The 17,127-nt window shown below is 46.9% G+C and overlaps 1 protein-coding gene across 1 annotated transcript; it reads left to right on the forward strand.

Annotated features, from left to right (window-relative positions):
- Positions 1–8,699: 8,699 nt before the first annotated feature.
- Positions 8,700–15,609, forward strand: LOC135567401 (guanine nucleotide-binding protein subunit alpha-12-like; the record flags this gene model as incomplete). The annotated part of the gene is made up of 4 exons (XM_065014798.1): positions 8,700–8,782; positions 10,906–11,106; positions 11,390–11,596; positions 12,480–15,609. Coding segments are annotated over 4 exons (653 nt in total), but the record flags the coding sequence as incomplete, so codon positions are not given.
- Positions 15,610–17,127: the final 1,518 nt, after the last annotated feature.

Below are 17,127 nucleotides of genomic sequence, written 5' to 3' on the forward strand. Positions count from 1 at the left end.
AGTAGATATGGGATTTTTTCAAAATTGGATTTGTTTTCGAATTCTTTGTGGATCTGTGTAATCTGAGGGAAATATGTCTCTCTAATATGGTCATACATTGGGCAGGAGGTTAGGAAGTGCAGCTCAGTTTCCACCTCATTTTGTGGGCAGTGAGCACATAGCCTGTCTTCTCTTGAGAGCCATGTCTGCCTACGGCGGCCTTTCTCAATAGCAAGGCTATGCTCACTGAGTCTGTACATAGTCAAAGCTTTCCTTAATTTTGTGTACTCTCTGTGTAGGGCCAAATAGCATTCTAGTTTGCTCTGTTTTTTTGTTAATTCTTTCCAATGTGTTAAGTAATTATCTTTTTGTTTTCTCATGATTTGGTTGGGTCTAATTGTGCTGTTGTCCTGGGGCTCTGTAGGGTGTGTTTGTGTTTGTGAACAGAGCCCCAGGACCAGCTTGCTTAGGGGACTCTTCTCCAGGTTCATCTCTCTGTAGGTGATGGCTTTGTTATGGAAGGTTTGTGAATCGCTTCCTTTTAGGTGGTTGTAGAATTTAACGGATATTTTCTGGATTTTGATAATTAGTGGGTATCGGCCTAATTCTGCTCTGCATGCATTATTTGGTGTTTTACGTTGTACACGGAGGATATTTTTGCAGAATTCTGCGTGCAGAGTCTCAATTTGGTGTTTGTCCCATTTTGTGAAGTCTTGGTTGGTGAGCGGACCCCAGACCTCACAACCATAAAGGGCAATGGGCTCTATGACTGATTCAAGTATTTTTAGCCAAATCCTAATTGGTATGTTGAAATTTATGTTTCTTTTGATGGCATAGAATGCCCTTCTTGCCTTGTCTCTCAGATCGTTCACAGCTTTGTGGAAGTTACCTGTGGCGCTGATGTTTAGGCCACGGTATGTATAGTTTTTTGTGTGCTCTAGGGCAACAGTGTCTAGATGGAATTTGTATTTGTGGTCCTGGTGACTGGACCTTTTTTGGAACACCATTATTTTGGTCTTACTGAGATTTACTGTCAGGGCCCAGGTCTGACAGAATCTGTGCATAAGATCTAGGTGCTGCTGTAGGGCCTCCTTGGTTGGTGACAGAAGCACCAGATCATCAGCAAACAGCAGACATTTGACTTCTTCCTCTCTCTCACTCTCTCTCTCTCTCTCTCTGTGTCAGTAGTGATGCATACTGCTATTTGTCACACCACTGTAGGTCTAGTCAGCAGCATGTGTGTGTGGTAAGGGTGTAGGTCTAGTCAGCAGCATGTATGGGTGTAGGTCTAGTCAGCAGCATGTGTGTGTGGTAAGGGTGTAGGTCGCCTCGTCGCGAACCAGGCTTCCCTAAAATGGGAAGTGTGGGGATGTTCCATGGCAGGAATCAGGAAGGAACCCGGTGCCTTGCTTGGGAGGAGCTCATCAGATTTATGCCAAAAGAATATCAACAAAACAACCATTTTATAACGTTTTGTCCAGATGAGCTAAAGCTGTCAAGCTCCAGTAAGAAGGAAGAAATGATATACAACACTGGCCATATCAATATTTATATTTTTACTAACGTGATATTTGGCTGTAAAGGAGGGACAAGTCGCTACGATGAGATTTTTGGGGGGGAGAAAAGTCAGCTAACCTCGTAAGCTACCTAGGTATAACTAACTAGCTAGCTACTAGCTGCTATAACTAACTAGCTAGCTACTATAACTAACTAGCTAGCTACGAGCTACTATAACTAACTAACTAGCTACTAGCTAGTTCAATGACTCTCAGGATTATAAAGCCAAACCAGAAAGATAATAAAAACAGCATATTATTGACCTAAAAGGATAGCTGTGTTAGCCCAGTCGCTAGCTTATACAGGGTCGGTGACACATAGAGCAACCATGTCGATGGGTCGGTGACACATAGAGCAACCATGTCTATGGGTCGGTGACACATAGAGCAACCATGTCTATGGGTTGGTGACACATAGAGCAACCATGTCTATGGGTCGGTGACACATAGAGCAACCATGTCTATGGGTTGGTGACACATAGAGCAACCATGTCTATGGGTCAATGACACATAGAGCAACCATGTCTATGGGTCGGTGACACAGAGCAACCATGTCTATGGGTCGGTGACACATAGAGCAACCATGTCTATGGGTTGGTGACACATAGAGCAACCATGTCTATGGTTTGGTGACACATAGAGCAACCATGTCTATGGGTTGGTGACACATAGAGCAACCATGTCTATGGGTTGGTGACACATAGAGCAACCATGTCTATGGTTTGGTGACACATAGAGCAACCATGTCTATGGGTCGGTGACACATAGAGCAACCATGTCTATGGGTTGGTGACACATAGAGCAACCATGTCTATGGGTTGGTGACACATAGAGCAACCATGTCTATGGGAACGACTGCAGTCATTTTGTTAGCAACATTGCTAAATGAACAAAATAACATAAAAATGCTACCTGTAATGTCTCTCTTCCTCTCCCCATCTCTCTCTCTCTCTCTCTGCCCATCTCTCTCTCTCTCTCCCCATCTCTCTCTCTCTCTCCCCATCTCTCTCTCCATCTCTCTCTCTCCATCTCTCTCTCTCCCACCTCTCTCTCCCCATCTCTCTCTCTCTCTCTCCCATCTCTCTCTCTCCCATCTCTCTCCCTCTCTCTCTCTCTCCCATCTCTCTCTCTCTCTCTCCCCATCTCTCTCTCTCTCCCCATCTCTCTCTCTCTCCCCCATCTCTCTCTCTCTCTCTCCCCCATCCATCTCTCTCCTCTCTCCCCATCTCTCTCTCTCTCTCCCCATCTCTCTCTCTCTCTCTCTCTGCCCATCTCTCTCTCCCTCTCTCCCTCTCTCTCCCCATCTCTCTCTCCATGTCTCTCTCTCTCTCTCTCCATGTCTCTCTCTCTCTCTCCCCATCTCTCTCTCTCTCTCCCTCTCTCTGTGTCAGTAGTGATGCGTACTGCTATTTGTCACACCTCTGTAGCCTAACTGTCGTCTCCTTACTGTCATATTGTACCTAAATTACAAGGGTTGGATTTGAACTAAACAATTTTAAACAATATGTCAGCACTTCAATGTGCAGAAATCGCTCCGCCATTTCCTGGTTGTTAAAACTCTTAATAGTTTTCCTAATTTCAGTTTTTATGTGACCAAAAACAAGCAACTATAATGTAGACCAGGAAGCATAGAAATAGAGCACATAGGACATATCTACTGCTTATTAGACTTGCTTTTCATGAGAAATGACAGATCTATAACTTACATTTCTATCTGAATTTGGTCTGGTCACCCCCCAAAAAAGTTACATATTGTCGCTTTAAAAGGCATGTAGAAAATCTGGTGTATGGTTTGCCTCGTGTACATGGTCTACTGGGGTCATTTTAAGTAGAGAACGTAGCGCTCAACATGTAAACAATGTGTCAGTTCAGCTATTCTCTGATCCAGATGGCAGATGCCCTATAGGCCAGTAGTGCCGTCACACTGTAGGACTGTGGCTGCATTAGTGAAGTCATATGAGAAGCTGCACAATGAATTCACATAGCTGATATACTGAGAGAGAGAGAGAGAGAGAGAGAGAGAATTAAATACAACTCTTTGGAGATCTTACCACTATACATAAAGGTTATGTTCATTTGAGAATACAACACAGACCCATTACAGACAGAACCCCTTCCTCTCTTTATTGACACACAGACCCATTACAGACAGAACCCCTTCCTCTCTTTATTGACACACAGACCCATTACAGACAGAACCCCCTTCCTCTCTTTATTGAAACACAGACCCATTACTTCCTCTCTTTATTTCAGGATTGTGATGAATCAACATCAACACTAGTTCATCAGTTTAACCATTTTAAACAAGTTTAAACACTTCACAAGAGTCATCACTTCAAAATGTGTAAATAAAGCTAACTGTTATGTAAAGATGAGACATCTTAGTCTAAACAACACGAGATCGTTGACTTAGCAACAAGTCGGTTATTATTACTAAAGCGGCATTTCAGGAAAACAACAAAAACTCAAAAACAACCCTGCTCCACTGATCTACTGGCTGAGTAGACTTCTATTCCAGAGATGGCCAACCCTGCTCCACTGATCTACTGGCTGAGTAGACTTCTATTCCAGAGATGGCCAACCCTGCTCCACTGATCTACTGGCTGAGTAGACTTCTATTCCAGAGGTGGCCAACCCTGCTCCACTGATCTACTGGCTGAGTAGACTTCTATTCCAGAGATGGCCAACCCTGCTCCACTGATCTACTGGCTGGCTGAGTAGACTTCTATTCCAGAGGTAGCCAACCCTGCTCCACTGATCTACTGGCTGAGTAGACTTCTATTCCAGAGATGGCCAACCCTGCTCCACTGATCTACTGGCTGAGTAGACTTCTATTCCAGAGATGGCCAACCCTGCTCCACTGATCTACTGGCTGAGTAGACTTCTATTCCAGAGATGGCCAACCCTGATCTCCACTGATCTATTCCTGCCAACCCTGCTCCACTGGCTGAGTAGACTTCTATTCCAGAGATGGCCAACCCTGCTCCACTGATCTACTGGCTGAGTAGACTTCTATTCCAGAGGTGGCCAACCCTGCTCCACTGATCTACTGGCTGAGCCAACCCTGCTCCACTGATCTACTGGCTTCTATTCCAGAGGTGGCCAACCCTGCTCCACTGATCTACTGGCTGAGTAGACTTCTATTCCAGAGGTGGCCAACCCTGCTCCACTGATCTACTGGCTGAGTAGACTTCTATTCCAGAGGTGGCCAACCCTGCTCCACTGATCTACTGGCTGAGCAGACTTCTATTCCAGAGATCCAGAGATCTACTGGCTGAGTAGACTTCTATTCCAGAGATGCTCCCAGCCAACCCTGCTCCACTGATCTCTGGCTGGCTGAGTAGACTTCTATTCCAGAGGTGGCCAACCCTGCTCCACTGATCTACTGGCTGAGTAGACTTCTATTCCAGAGGTGGCCAACCCTGGCTCCACTGATCTACTGGCTGAGTAGACTTCTATTCCAGAGGTGGCCAACCCTGCTCCACTGATCTACTGGCTGAGTAGACTTCTATTCCAGAGCTCAGTGGAGCCAACCCTGCTCCACTGATCTACTGGCTGAGTAGACTTCTATTCCAGCAGGTGAGTCCAACTGGGAGTCCAGTTAGCAGCTCAGTGTGAGTCTACATAGAGGCCTACTGGCCAGCTCCAGTTAGTAGCCAGCTACCTAGTTAGCAGCTCAGTGGAGTCTACATAGAGGCCTACTGTAGCCAGCTACCTAGTTAGCAGCTCAGTGGAGTCTACATAGAGGTAGAGCTACCTAGTTAGCAGCTCAGTGGAGTCTACATGAGGCCTAAGCCAGCTACCTAGTTAGCAGCTCAGTGGAGTCTACATAGAGGCCTACTGTAGCTAGCTACCTAGTTAGCAGCTCAGTGGAGTCTACATAGAGGCCTACTAGCTAGCTAGCTAGAGCAGCTCAGTGGAGTCTAATACAGGAGCTGTAAAGCCTAGTTAAGCTCAGTGGAAATAGAGGCCTACTTAGCCAGCTACCTAGTTGCAGCTCAGTGGAGTCTACATAGAGGCCTACTGTAGCTAGCTACCTAGTTAGAGGCAGCTCAGTGGAGTTAGAAACATAGAGGCCACTGTAGCTAGCTAGTTAGCAGCTCAGTGGAGTCTACATAGAGGCCTACTGTAGCAAGCTAGTTAGCAGCTCAGTGGAGTTAGCCTATAAAGTGGCCTACTGTAGACAGCAGCTCAGTGGATGAGGCCTACTTAAAGGAAAACAGTTAGCAGAGGCCTACTGTAGCTAGCTAGCTGTCACAGAGGCGGTTTAGCTAGCTGACCTTTGAGTTACCAACGTAGCTCACTGGCAGTAAAGTATCATAGAGGCCTACAACAGCCAGCTACCTAGTTAGCAGCTCAGTGGAACATAGAGGCCTACTGTAGCCAGCTACCTAGTTAGCAGCTCAGTGGAGTCTACATAGAGGCCTACTTCAGCCAGCTACCAGCAGCAGCTCAGTGGAGTCTACATAGAGGCCTACTGTAGCTAGCTACCTAGTTAGCAGCTCAGTGGAGCAGGCTAGCCAGCTACCTAGTTAGCAGCTCAGTGGAGTCTACATAGAGGCCTACTGTAGTAACAGCTCAGTGGATCAACATAGAGGCCTACTGTAGCTAGCTACCTAGTTAGCAGCTCAGTGGAGTCTAAATTACCTAGTTAGCAGCTCAGCCTACTGTAGCTAGCTGGTAGTTAGCAGCTCAGTGGAGTCTACATAGAGGCCTACTGTAGCTAGCTACCTAGTTAGCAGCTCAGTGGAGTCTACATAGAGGCCTACTGTGCTAGCTACCTAGTTAGCAGCTCAGTGGAGTCTACATAGGCCTAGAGGCCTAGCAGCTGTGGAGCTAGAGGCTAGCCTAGTTAGCAGCTCAGTGGAGTCTACATAGAGGCCTACTGTAGCTAGCTACCTAGTTAGCAGCTCAGTGGAGTCTACATAGAGGCCTACTGTAGCTAGCTACCTAGTTAGCAGCTCAGTGGAGTCTACATAGAGGCCTACTGTAGCTAGCTAGCTAGCTAGTTAGCAGCTCAGTGGAGTCTACATAGAGGCCTACTGTAGCTAGCTAGTTAATAATACACCGTTTAAAGATAAAAAAAAAATGTATTTAATTACTTGAATATGTTCTCCCACTGCTTCTGTTTTATGGGTCCTTAGAAACTAAATACTGGGCCATTTTCAAGATATTTTCAGTGGTAGCAAAGCGGCCGTGTGGACAGGATGACACAAAAGGAAAAGGGGTTTGTCACCAGAGCGGTTTAGAACGTGACCTTTGACTTTACCAACGTAATTCACTTTCAATAAAATATCAATCGCAGACTTGTCAGCAACACGTGATAACTTGCGCTTGAAAAACTAGCAACAACACCAACTACCGGGACGGTAGTTAGGTGATTCACATAGCACCCAGCAGCCGTTCTACAGGTGGAATAGAAATGTAACATCTAATCAAAATCTGTTCGCTGTGTTTTTACACCAAATCTAAATTCTCCAGACGGTGGTATGGCAAAGTGAGACTAGAGTGTAGTGTGTGTGTGTCTGTCTGCCTGCCTGCCTGCGTATGTAGTTTGAGTTAATCTCCTCAACGCTGGGAATTCCCCTCTCCCCCACTCTTGGCCCCTCCCCCTTACGTTGGCGGACTTTGTTTCCTGTGGCGGTGACATCACAGGTCAGCCGTTGGGTCATGGGGTTGCGTTTCCTGTTTGGCACGGCAACATAACGGTTCACGGCCGTTCGTCCAATGGGGTCCGTTTTCGAACAGACTCTGACAAATTATTATTCATTTATAAAACAAGTTGGAATCTCATTTGGAGAAGAAGACAAACTGACTTTTACAATAAGACCAGACCAGAGCCCATCAACTAAATGAAAGATGAATTGAAAGAAGAATAGTGGAAAGAGGAATAGTTTTGAAAAGAGGAATAGTTTTGGAAAGAGGAATAGTTTTGGAAAGAGGAATAGTTTTGGAAAGAGGAATAGTTTTGGAAAGAGGAATAGTTTTGAAAAGAGGAATAGTTTTGAAAAGAGGAATAGTTTTGGAAAGAGGAATAGTTTTGGAACGAGGGCTAGTTTTCTGTGTGGGGGGAAGGGGGGGTTGCTGTCTCTCTGTCTGGTTAATCCCTCTCTCTGTTTTCACACACACAGCTGTTTCCTGGGGTGGTGGATGTGAGCGAGGTTGTAATGTACCAGACTGAACTATCATACTAAATAACGTTGAACATCCTGTTTGGCTCAGTCGGTGTGGTGCATGTAAGACCAAAGGTCGTGGGTTTGATACAGCCTGGGGACACCTATTCATAAAATGGACCAATGACTTTGGATAAAAGTGTCTGCTGAACACATTAAGAAGCTGATCCTGGGTCTGTTTTAGGTTTTGTTCCCTTCAGAGGCATTGGGAGATTGCTTCATAGAGCCCCTGGAACGCGTTCAGAAGCTGATCCTGGGTCTGTTTTAGTTTTGTTCCCTTCAGAGGCATTGGGAGATTGCTTCATAGAGCCCCTGGAACGCGTTCAGAAGCTGATCCTGGGTCTGTTTTAGTGTTGTTCCCTTCAGAGGCATTGGGAGATTGCTTCATAGAGCGCTTGGAACGCGTTCAGAAGCTGATCCTGGGTCTGTTTTAGGTGTTGTTCCCCTCTTAGAGGCAGAACACAGGGTCAACACACTTTTATCAGAAAACATTGCTCTCTTTCTTATTCCCTCTTTCTCCCTTTCTCTCCCCCTCTGTCCCTCTCTCTCTCTCCCCCCTCTGTCCCTCTCTCTCTCTCCCCCCTCTGTCCCTCTCTCTCTCTCCCCCTCTGTCCCTCTCTCTCTCTCTCTCTCTTTCTGTCCCCCTCCCTCCCTCTTTCTCCCTCCTCTCTGTCTGTGTCAGGGTTGAGTTTAATGATCAGTTTTGTTTGTTTGAACATTGTAGAGCATTCTAGAGGCCTCGGTGTCAGCCCACTGGACACACACTGGTTGAATCAACGTCGTTTCGCACTGGACACATACTGGTTGAATCAACGTCGTTTTCACATAATTTCAATGAAATTACATTGAACCAACTTGGAATAGACGTTGAATTGACGTCTTTGCCCAGTGGGAAGAGTGTTTGTTGTGGTTGAATTATATAGCAAATACTTTCAAAGCTGTCAGCCATGTTGTGTCTAATGGAAACAATGGAATAAAACGTTTAATTAAGTCAAAACGACTGTTGTCTCTTCCTGTTCACAGAGTGAGTCGGTGAAATACTTCCTGGATAACCTGGACCGGATTGGCCAGCCGGTGAGTGGGCGGAGCTTCTTTACCTTTAACATTTAATGTCAGAACCTCTGGCCACACCCCCCATCTGATAGTATTACTGACTATGTAATTACATTATTGTTGAATACTGTTGTTGTACATAAATACTGTACATAAATGACAAACAAAAACAATCAAAGAGCATGATAATATTACTGTTCTCCTCCTCTCTCTCCTCTCTCCTCCATCCTTCCATCCCTCTCTACTCCTCTCTCTTCTCTCTCCTCCATCCTTCCATCCCTCTCTACTCCTCTCTCTCCTCTCTCTCCTCTCCTCCTCTCTCCTCTCTCCTCCATCCTTCCATCCCTCTCTCCTCCATCCCTCTCTCCTCCTCTCGCCTCCATCCTTCCATCCCTCTCTACTCCTCTCTCTCCTCTCTCCTCCATCCTTCCATCCCTCTCTACTCCTCTCTCTCCTCTCTCCTCCATCCTTCCATCCCTCTCTCCTCCTCTCTCCTCCATCCCTCTCTCCTCCTCTCGCCTCCATCCTTCCATCCCTCTCTCCTCCATTCTTCCTCCCCTCTCCTCCTCGCTCCTCCTCTCTACTCCTCCCCTCTGCTCCTCTCTACTCCATCCCTCTCTCCTCCATCCTTCCATCCCTATCTCCTCCTCTCTGCTCCTCTCTACTCCTCCCCTCTCTCCTCCATCCTTCCATCCCTGCTCCCTCTCTCTCCTCCTCCCCTCTCTCCTCCATCCTTCCATCCCTCTCTCCTCCTCTCTGCTCCTCTCTACTCCTCCCCTCTCTCCTCCATCCTTCCATCCCTCTCTCCTCCATCCTTCCCTCCCTCTCTCCTCCTCTCTGCTCCTCTCTACTCCTCCCCTCTCTCCTCCATCCTTCCCTCCCTCTCTCCTCCTCTCTCCTCCTCTCTACTCCTCCCCTCTCTCCTCCATCCTTCCATCCCTATCTCCTCCTCTCTGCTCCTCTCTACTCCTCCCCTCTCTCCTCCATCCTTCCATCCCTCTCTCCTCCTCTCTGCTCCTCTCTACTCCTCCCCTCTCTCCTCCATCCTTCCATCCCTCTCTCCTCCTCTCTGCTCCTCTCTACTCCTCCCCTCTCTCCTCCATCCTTCCATCCCTCTCTCCTTCATCCTTCCATCCCTCTCTCCTCCTCTCTCCTCCATCCTTCCATCCCTCTCTCCTCCTCTCTACTCCTCCCCTCTCTCCTCCATCCTTATCTCCTCCTCTCTGCTCCTCTCTACTCCTCCCCTCTCTCCTCCATCCTTCCATCCCTCTCTCCTCCTCTCTGCTCCTCTCTACTCCTCCCCTCTCTCCTCCTCTGCTCCTCTCTACTCCTCCCCTCTCTCCTCCATCCTTCCCTCCCTCTCTCCTCCTCTCTGCTCCTCTCTACTCCTCCCCTCTCTCCTCCATCCTTCCATCCCTCTCTCCTCCTCTCTGCTCCTCTCTACTCCTCCCCTCTCTCCTCCATCCTTCCATCCCTCTCTCCTCCTCTCTGCTCCTCTCTACTCCTCCCCTCTCTCCTCCTCTCTGCTCCTCTCTACTCCTCCCCTCTCTCCTCCATCCTTCCATCCCCCTCTCCTCTCTGCTCCCTCTCTCCTCCCCCCTCTCTCCTCCATCCTCCCCTCCCTCTCTCCTCCATCCTTCCCTCCCTCTCTCCTCCTCTCTGCTCCTCTCTCCTCCCCTCCTCCTCCATCCTTCCCTCTCCTCTCTCCTCCTCTCTGCTCCTCTCTACTCCTCCCTCTCCTCCATCCTTCCATCCCCTCTCTCCTCCTCTCTGCTCCTCTCTACTCCTCCCTCTCTCCTCCATCCTTCCATCCCCTCTCCTCCTCTCTGCTCCTCTCTACTCCTCCCCTCTCTCTCCATCCTTCCATCCCTCTCTCCTCCTCTGCTCCTCTCTACTCCTCCCCTCTCTCCTCCATCCTTCCATCCCTCTCTCCTCCTCTCTGCTCCTCTCTACTCCTCCCTCTCCTCCATCCTTCCTCTCCTCCTCTCTGCTCCTCTCTACTCCTCCCCTCTCTCCTCCTCTCTGCTCCTCTCTACTCCTCCCCTCTCTCCTCCATCCTTCCATCCCTCTCTCCTCCTCTCTGCTCCTCTCTACTCCTCCCCTCTCTCCTCCATCCTTCCCTCCCTCTCTCCTCCTCTCTCCAGAACTATATCCCTAGTCGGCAGGACATTCTGTTTGCACGGAAGGCAACTAAAGGAATCGTAGAACACGACTTTATCATAAAGAAGATTCCGTTTAAGATGGTTGATGTGGGGGGTCAGAGGTCACAGAGACAGAAATGGTTTCAGTGCTTCGACGGAATCACATCTATACTGTTCATGGTGTCATCATCAGAGTACGACCAGGTAGGCGACAGACAGACAGACAGACAGACAGACAGACAGACAGACAGACAGACAGACAGACAGACAGACAGACAGACAGACAGACAGACAGACAGACAGACAGACAGACACCGACAGACACAGACAGACAGACACAGACAGACAGACGTATGAGCAGGTACACCCACCCACCAGACCTGAGTATATGAGGTGTTGATGTAGCTGGGAGGTTTTGGGGGTGAAATCACATCTTCAGTTTTAGAGTCAACCGGAAGGGAGACATTTCTCACCTCCTCTCCCATAGGTTCTGATGGAGGACCGGAGGACCAATCGGCTGGTAGAGAGCATGAACATCTTTGAGACGATCGTGAACAACAAGCTCTTCCTCAACGTGTCCATCATCCTCTTCCTCAACAAGACTGACCTGCTGGTGGAGAAGCTAGGCCAGTCTGACATCACTAAACACTTCCCAGAATACAGGGGAGACCCTCGCAGGCTGGAGGATGTACAGGTAGGATTTAACACACAGGACCTACAGGTAGGATCTAACACACTGGACCTACAGGTAGGATCTAACACACAGGACCTACAGGTAGGATCTAACACACAGGACCTACAGGTAGGATCTAACACACAGGACCTACAGGTAGGATCTAACACACTGGACCTACAGGTAGGATCTAACACACTGGACCTACAGGTAGGATCTAACACACTGGACCTACAGGTAGGATCTAACACACTGGACCTACAGGTAGGATCTAACACACTGGACCTACAGGTAGGATCTAACACACCGGACCTACAGGTAGAATCTAACACACAGGTGCTACAGGTAGGATCTAACACACTGGACCTACAGGTAGGATCTAACACACTGGACCTCCAGGTAGGATCTAACACACAGGACCTACAGGTAGGATCTAACACACAGGGTAGGATCTAACACACAGGACCTACAGGTAGGGTCTAACACACAGGACCTACAGGTATGATCTAACACACTGGACCTACAGGTAACACATACCTGACCAGGTACACAAACACACCTGACCAGGTACACAAACACACCTGACCAGGTAAACACACAAACACACCTGACCAGGTACACAAACACACCTGACCAGGTAAACACACAAACACACCTGACCAGGTAAACACACAAACACACCTGACCAGGTACACACAATCACACCTGACCATGTACACAAACACACCTGACCAGGTACACACACCTGACCAGGTAAACACACAAACACACCTGACCAGGTACAAACAATCACACCTGACCATGTACACAAACACACCTGACCAGGTAAACACACAAACACACCTGACCAGGTAAACACACAAACTCTCAAAACTCTTCTCTGTCTCTGTCTCTGTCTCTGCAGGCGTTCCTGGTGCAATCGTTCAGTCGTAAGCGGCGTAACCGTGGGAAACCTCTGTTTCATCACTTTACCACGGCGATCGACACGGAGAACATCCGCTTTGTGTTCCACGCTGTTAAAGACACCATACTGCAAGAGAACCTCAAAGACATCATGCTGCAGTGATACACACATTATACACACACACACATTATACACACACACACACACACATTATATACACACACACAGACACACATTATATACACACACACATACACACATTATATACACACACACACATTATATACACACACACACACACACATAGATTCTAGACACACACACACACATTATATACATACACACACACACACTAACATTATATATACACACATTATACAGGTATTATATAGAGCCCCCCTCCCCTGTGTTTGTAGATTATAGAACCACTAGAAGGGAGGGTTTCCCTTCTGAACAGCAGTCCATGGTGGATGGACCAGACCAGCTGCCATTTTGGTCTTCTGTGGACCCTTGATGGACTGGATGTTAGAGTCACCTGCTCCGGAAGTTCTGCAGTTGTTTCATGCCGTCGGCCATTTTACATCAACTAGATGGAATTTGCCGCCATTTTGACAGTTCTTGTGGATTTTTAGAACTATATCCGTTCTAGAATTGATCTGTTCTAGAATTGATCTGTTCTAGAATGTATATTTCTATGACCTGAGTAACCACTGCACTGAGAAGCAGACAGACAGTCCTCCTGAACTCTGACCTGTGGAATAGTCAATAGGTCAATACAGGGTCATTATCTGTGGAACCCTGAGAGGTGAAAGGTCAAAGAGGCCTAACCTGTGACCCTGGGGATCGTAGTGGATTATGGGAACTGCAGTCTCAGGACGAGGAAGACTCTTAATGACATCACTGATATGATGACATTGCGGATGACATTATCACAGCAGGAGACCAATCATAGGACTGAGAACTCGTCTAACATCCTGCTTGTCTCCAACTTCTTCTTCTTCAGCCCTTCCTTCTGATTCTGTTACATCAGAGATAGACAGAGACACTAAATAGAGGAGTAAGAGTTGGTAGAAAGACAGAGACAGAGAGACTAAATGGAGGAGGAAGAGTTGGTAGAGAGAGAGACAGAGAGAGAGAGAGAGAGAGAGAGAGAGAGAGAGAGAGAGAGACAGAGAGAGACTAAATAGAGGAGGAAGAGTTGGTTGAGAGAGAGAGAGAGACAGAGAGAGACAGAGAGCGAGAGAGTGAGAGAGAGAGAGAGAGACAAAATAGAGGAGGAAGAGTTGGTAGAGAGAGAGACAGACAGACAGACAGACAGACAGACAGACAGACAGACTAAATAGAGGAGGAAGAGTTGGTAGAGAGAGAGAGACAGAGAGAGAAAGAGAGAGATCAGTCCAGTCATATGTTATGTGATCATCATCGTGTTGCACAAGTGTTCCTCTTGGTGAACTTAAAGTGAGTTTGTCTCTCTCTCTCTACTCCCCTCCCCTCTCCCTCCTCCTATCACATGTTGACAATATCAGTACATCATATTCAGGACAGAAACTCTTAATGTGAGTTTGTCTCTCTCTCTCTACTCCCCTCCCCCTCTCCCTCATCCTATCACATGTTGACGATATCAGTACATCATATTAAGGACAGAAACTCTTAAAGTGAGTTTGTCTCTCTCTCTCTACTCCACTCCCCCTCTCCCTCATCCTATCACATGTTGACGATATCAGTACATCATATTCAGGACAGAAACTCTTAATGTGAGTTTGTCTCTCTCTCTCTATTCTGTCTCTGTAACCACTGCCCCCCCCACACACACACAAAGGAGTGATTGTACCCCTGTCTCCCCCTCTCTCCTTCTCTGTTGTGGCTGGAAAGATGAATTAGTGACTCTGAGGGTAAAGAAACCCCCTACCCTTACACCAGAACATCTAGTCTAACTAGTTACCAACACTACCTTATAACCACTGTCCCTCTCTCTGCCTCCTCTCCTCCCTCTCCAGACACTGTTCCTCTCTGCCTCCTCTCCTCCCTCTCCAGACACTGTCCCTCTCTCTGCCTCCTCTCCTCCCTCTCCAGACACTGTCCCTCTCTCTGCCTCCTCTCCAGACACTGTCCCTCTCTCTGCCTCCTCTCCTCCCTCTCCAGACACTGTCCCTCTCTCTGCCTCCTCTCCTCCCTCTCCAGACACTGTCCCTCTCTCTGCCTCCTCTCCTCCCTCTCCAGACACTGTCCCTCTCTCTGCCTCCTCTCCTCCCTCTCCAGACACTGTCCCTCTCTCTGCCTCCTCTCCAGACACTGTCCCTCTCTCTGCCTCCTCTCCTCCCTCTCCAGACACTGTCCCTCTCTGCCTCCTCTCCTCCCTCTCCAGACACTGTCCCTCTCTCTGCCTCCTCTCCTCCCTCTCCAGACACTGTCCCTCTCTCTGCCTCCTCTCCTCCCTCTCCAGACACTGTTCCTCTCTGCCTCCTCTCCTCCCTCTCCAGACACTGTCCCTCTCTCTGCCTCCTCTCCTCCCTCTCCAGACACTGTTCCTTCTGTTTATGTGAGTGTGTCTATAGCCTACTGTGTGTATCTGTTCTCTGTGAGTGTGTCTATAGCCTACTGTGTGTATCTGTTCTCTGTGAGTGTGTATATAGCCTACTGTGTGTATCTGTTCTCTGTGAGTGTGTCTATAGCCTACTGTGTGTATATGTTCTCTGTGAGTGTGTCTATAGCCTACTGTGTGTATCCGTTCTCTGTGAGTATACTGTAAAACTGTGTCAAAACACACTACTACTATCACCACTAACCCCAACGTTACCCTGACGTTTGTACAGTTTCATTGTTGTATCTTCTCTAACTTGTTGTTGTTGTTGTTGATTGCACTGGATGAAATCTCATACAGCGAAATTGATTGAAAAAAAAACAGATTGTTCTGGAAAAACAGAAGAGAGGAGGAGGTGTTGTGCACATGTATTGTTTGGTCTGTGTTTGTTTTTCTACAGGCTAGCCTTGGTTCTGTTCTGAGCTGTGTTTGTTTATCTACAGGCTAGCCTTGGTTCTGTTCTGAGCTGTGTTTGTTTTTCTACAGGCTAGCCTTGGTTCTGTTCTGAGCTGTGTTTGTTTATCTACAGGCTAGCCTGGTTCTGTTCTGAGCTGTTTGTTTGTTTTTCTACTGGCTAGCCTTGGTTCTGTTCTGATAAATACAACACTGTGTTTGTTTTTCTACAGGCTAGCCTTGGTTCTGTTCTGAGCTGTGTTTGTTTATCTACAGGCTAGCCTGGGTTCTGTTCTGAGCTGTGTTTGTTTATCTACAGGCTAGCCTGGGTTCTGTTCTGAGCTGTGTTTGTTTTTCTACAGGCTAGCCTTGGTTCTGTTCTGATAAATACAACACTGTGTTTGTTTTTCTACTGGCTAGCCTTGGTTCTGTTCTGATAAATACAACACTGTGTTTGTTTTTCTGCTAGCTTGTTCTGTTCTTTACAACACTGTGTTTGTTTTTCTACTGGCTAGCCTTGGTTCTGTTCTGATAAATACAACACTGTGTTTGTTTTTCTACAGGCTAGCCTTGGTTCTGTTCTGATAAATACAACACTGTGTTTGTTTTTCTACTGGCTAGCCTTGGTTCTGTTCTGATAAATACAACACTGTGTTTGTTTTTCTACTGGCTAGCCTTGGTTCTGTTCTGATAAATACAACACTGTGTTTATTTTTCTACTGGCTAGCCTTGGTTCTGTTCTGATAAATACAACACTGTGTTTGTTTTTCTACTGGCTAGCCTTGGTTCTGTTCTGATAAAACAACAACACTTGGTTCTGTTCTGATAAATTTGTTTGTTTTTCTACAGGCTAGCCTTGGTTCTGTTCTGATAAATACAACACTGTGTTTGTTTTTCTACTGGCTAGCCTTGGTTCTGTTCTGATAAATACAACACTGTGTTTGTTTTTCTACTGGCTAGCCTTGGTTCTGTTCTGATAAATACAACACTGTGTTTGTTTTTCTACTGGCTAGCCTTGGTTCTGTTCTGATAAATACAACACTGTGTTTGTTTTTCTACTGGCTAGCCTTGGTTCTGTTCTGATAAATACAACACTGTGTTTGTTTTTCTACTGGCTAGCCTTGGTTCTGTTCTGATAAATACAACACTGTGTTTGTTTTTCTACTGGCTAGCCTTGGTTCTGTTCTGATAAATACAACACTGTGTTTGTTTTTCTACTGGCTAGCCTTGGTTCTGTTCTGATAAATACAACACTGTGTTTGTTTTTCAACTACTTGGTTCTGTTCTGATAAATACAACACTGTGTTTGTTTTTCTACTGGCTAGCCTTGGTTCTGTTCTGATAAATACAACACTGTGTTTGTTTTTCTACTGGCTAGCCTTGGTTCTGTTCTGATAAATACAACACTGTGTTTGTTTTTCTACTGGCTAGCCTTGGTTCTGTTCTGATAAATACAACACTGTGTTTGTTTTTCTACTGGCTAGCCTTGGTTCTGTTCTGATAAATACAACACTGTGTTTGTTTTTCTACTGGCTAGCCTTGGTTCTGTTCTGATAAATACAACACTGTGTTTGTTTTTCTACTGGCTAGCCTTGGTTCTGTTCTGAGCTGTGTTTGTTTTTCTACAGGCTAGCCTTGGTTCTGTTCTGAGCTGTGTTTGTTTTTCTACAGGCT

The sequence above is a fragment of the Oncorhynchus nerka genome, unplaced genomic scaffold (genome assembly GCF_034236695.1).
Source record: "Oncorhynchus nerka isolate Pitt River unplaced genomic scaffold, Oner_Uvic_2.0 unplaced_scaffold_2094, whole genome shotgun sequence".
In the NCBI taxonomy this organism is placed as follows: domain Eukaryota; kingdom Metazoa; phylum Chordata; class Actinopteri; order Salmoniformes; family Salmonidae; genus Oncorhynchus; species Oncorhynchus nerka.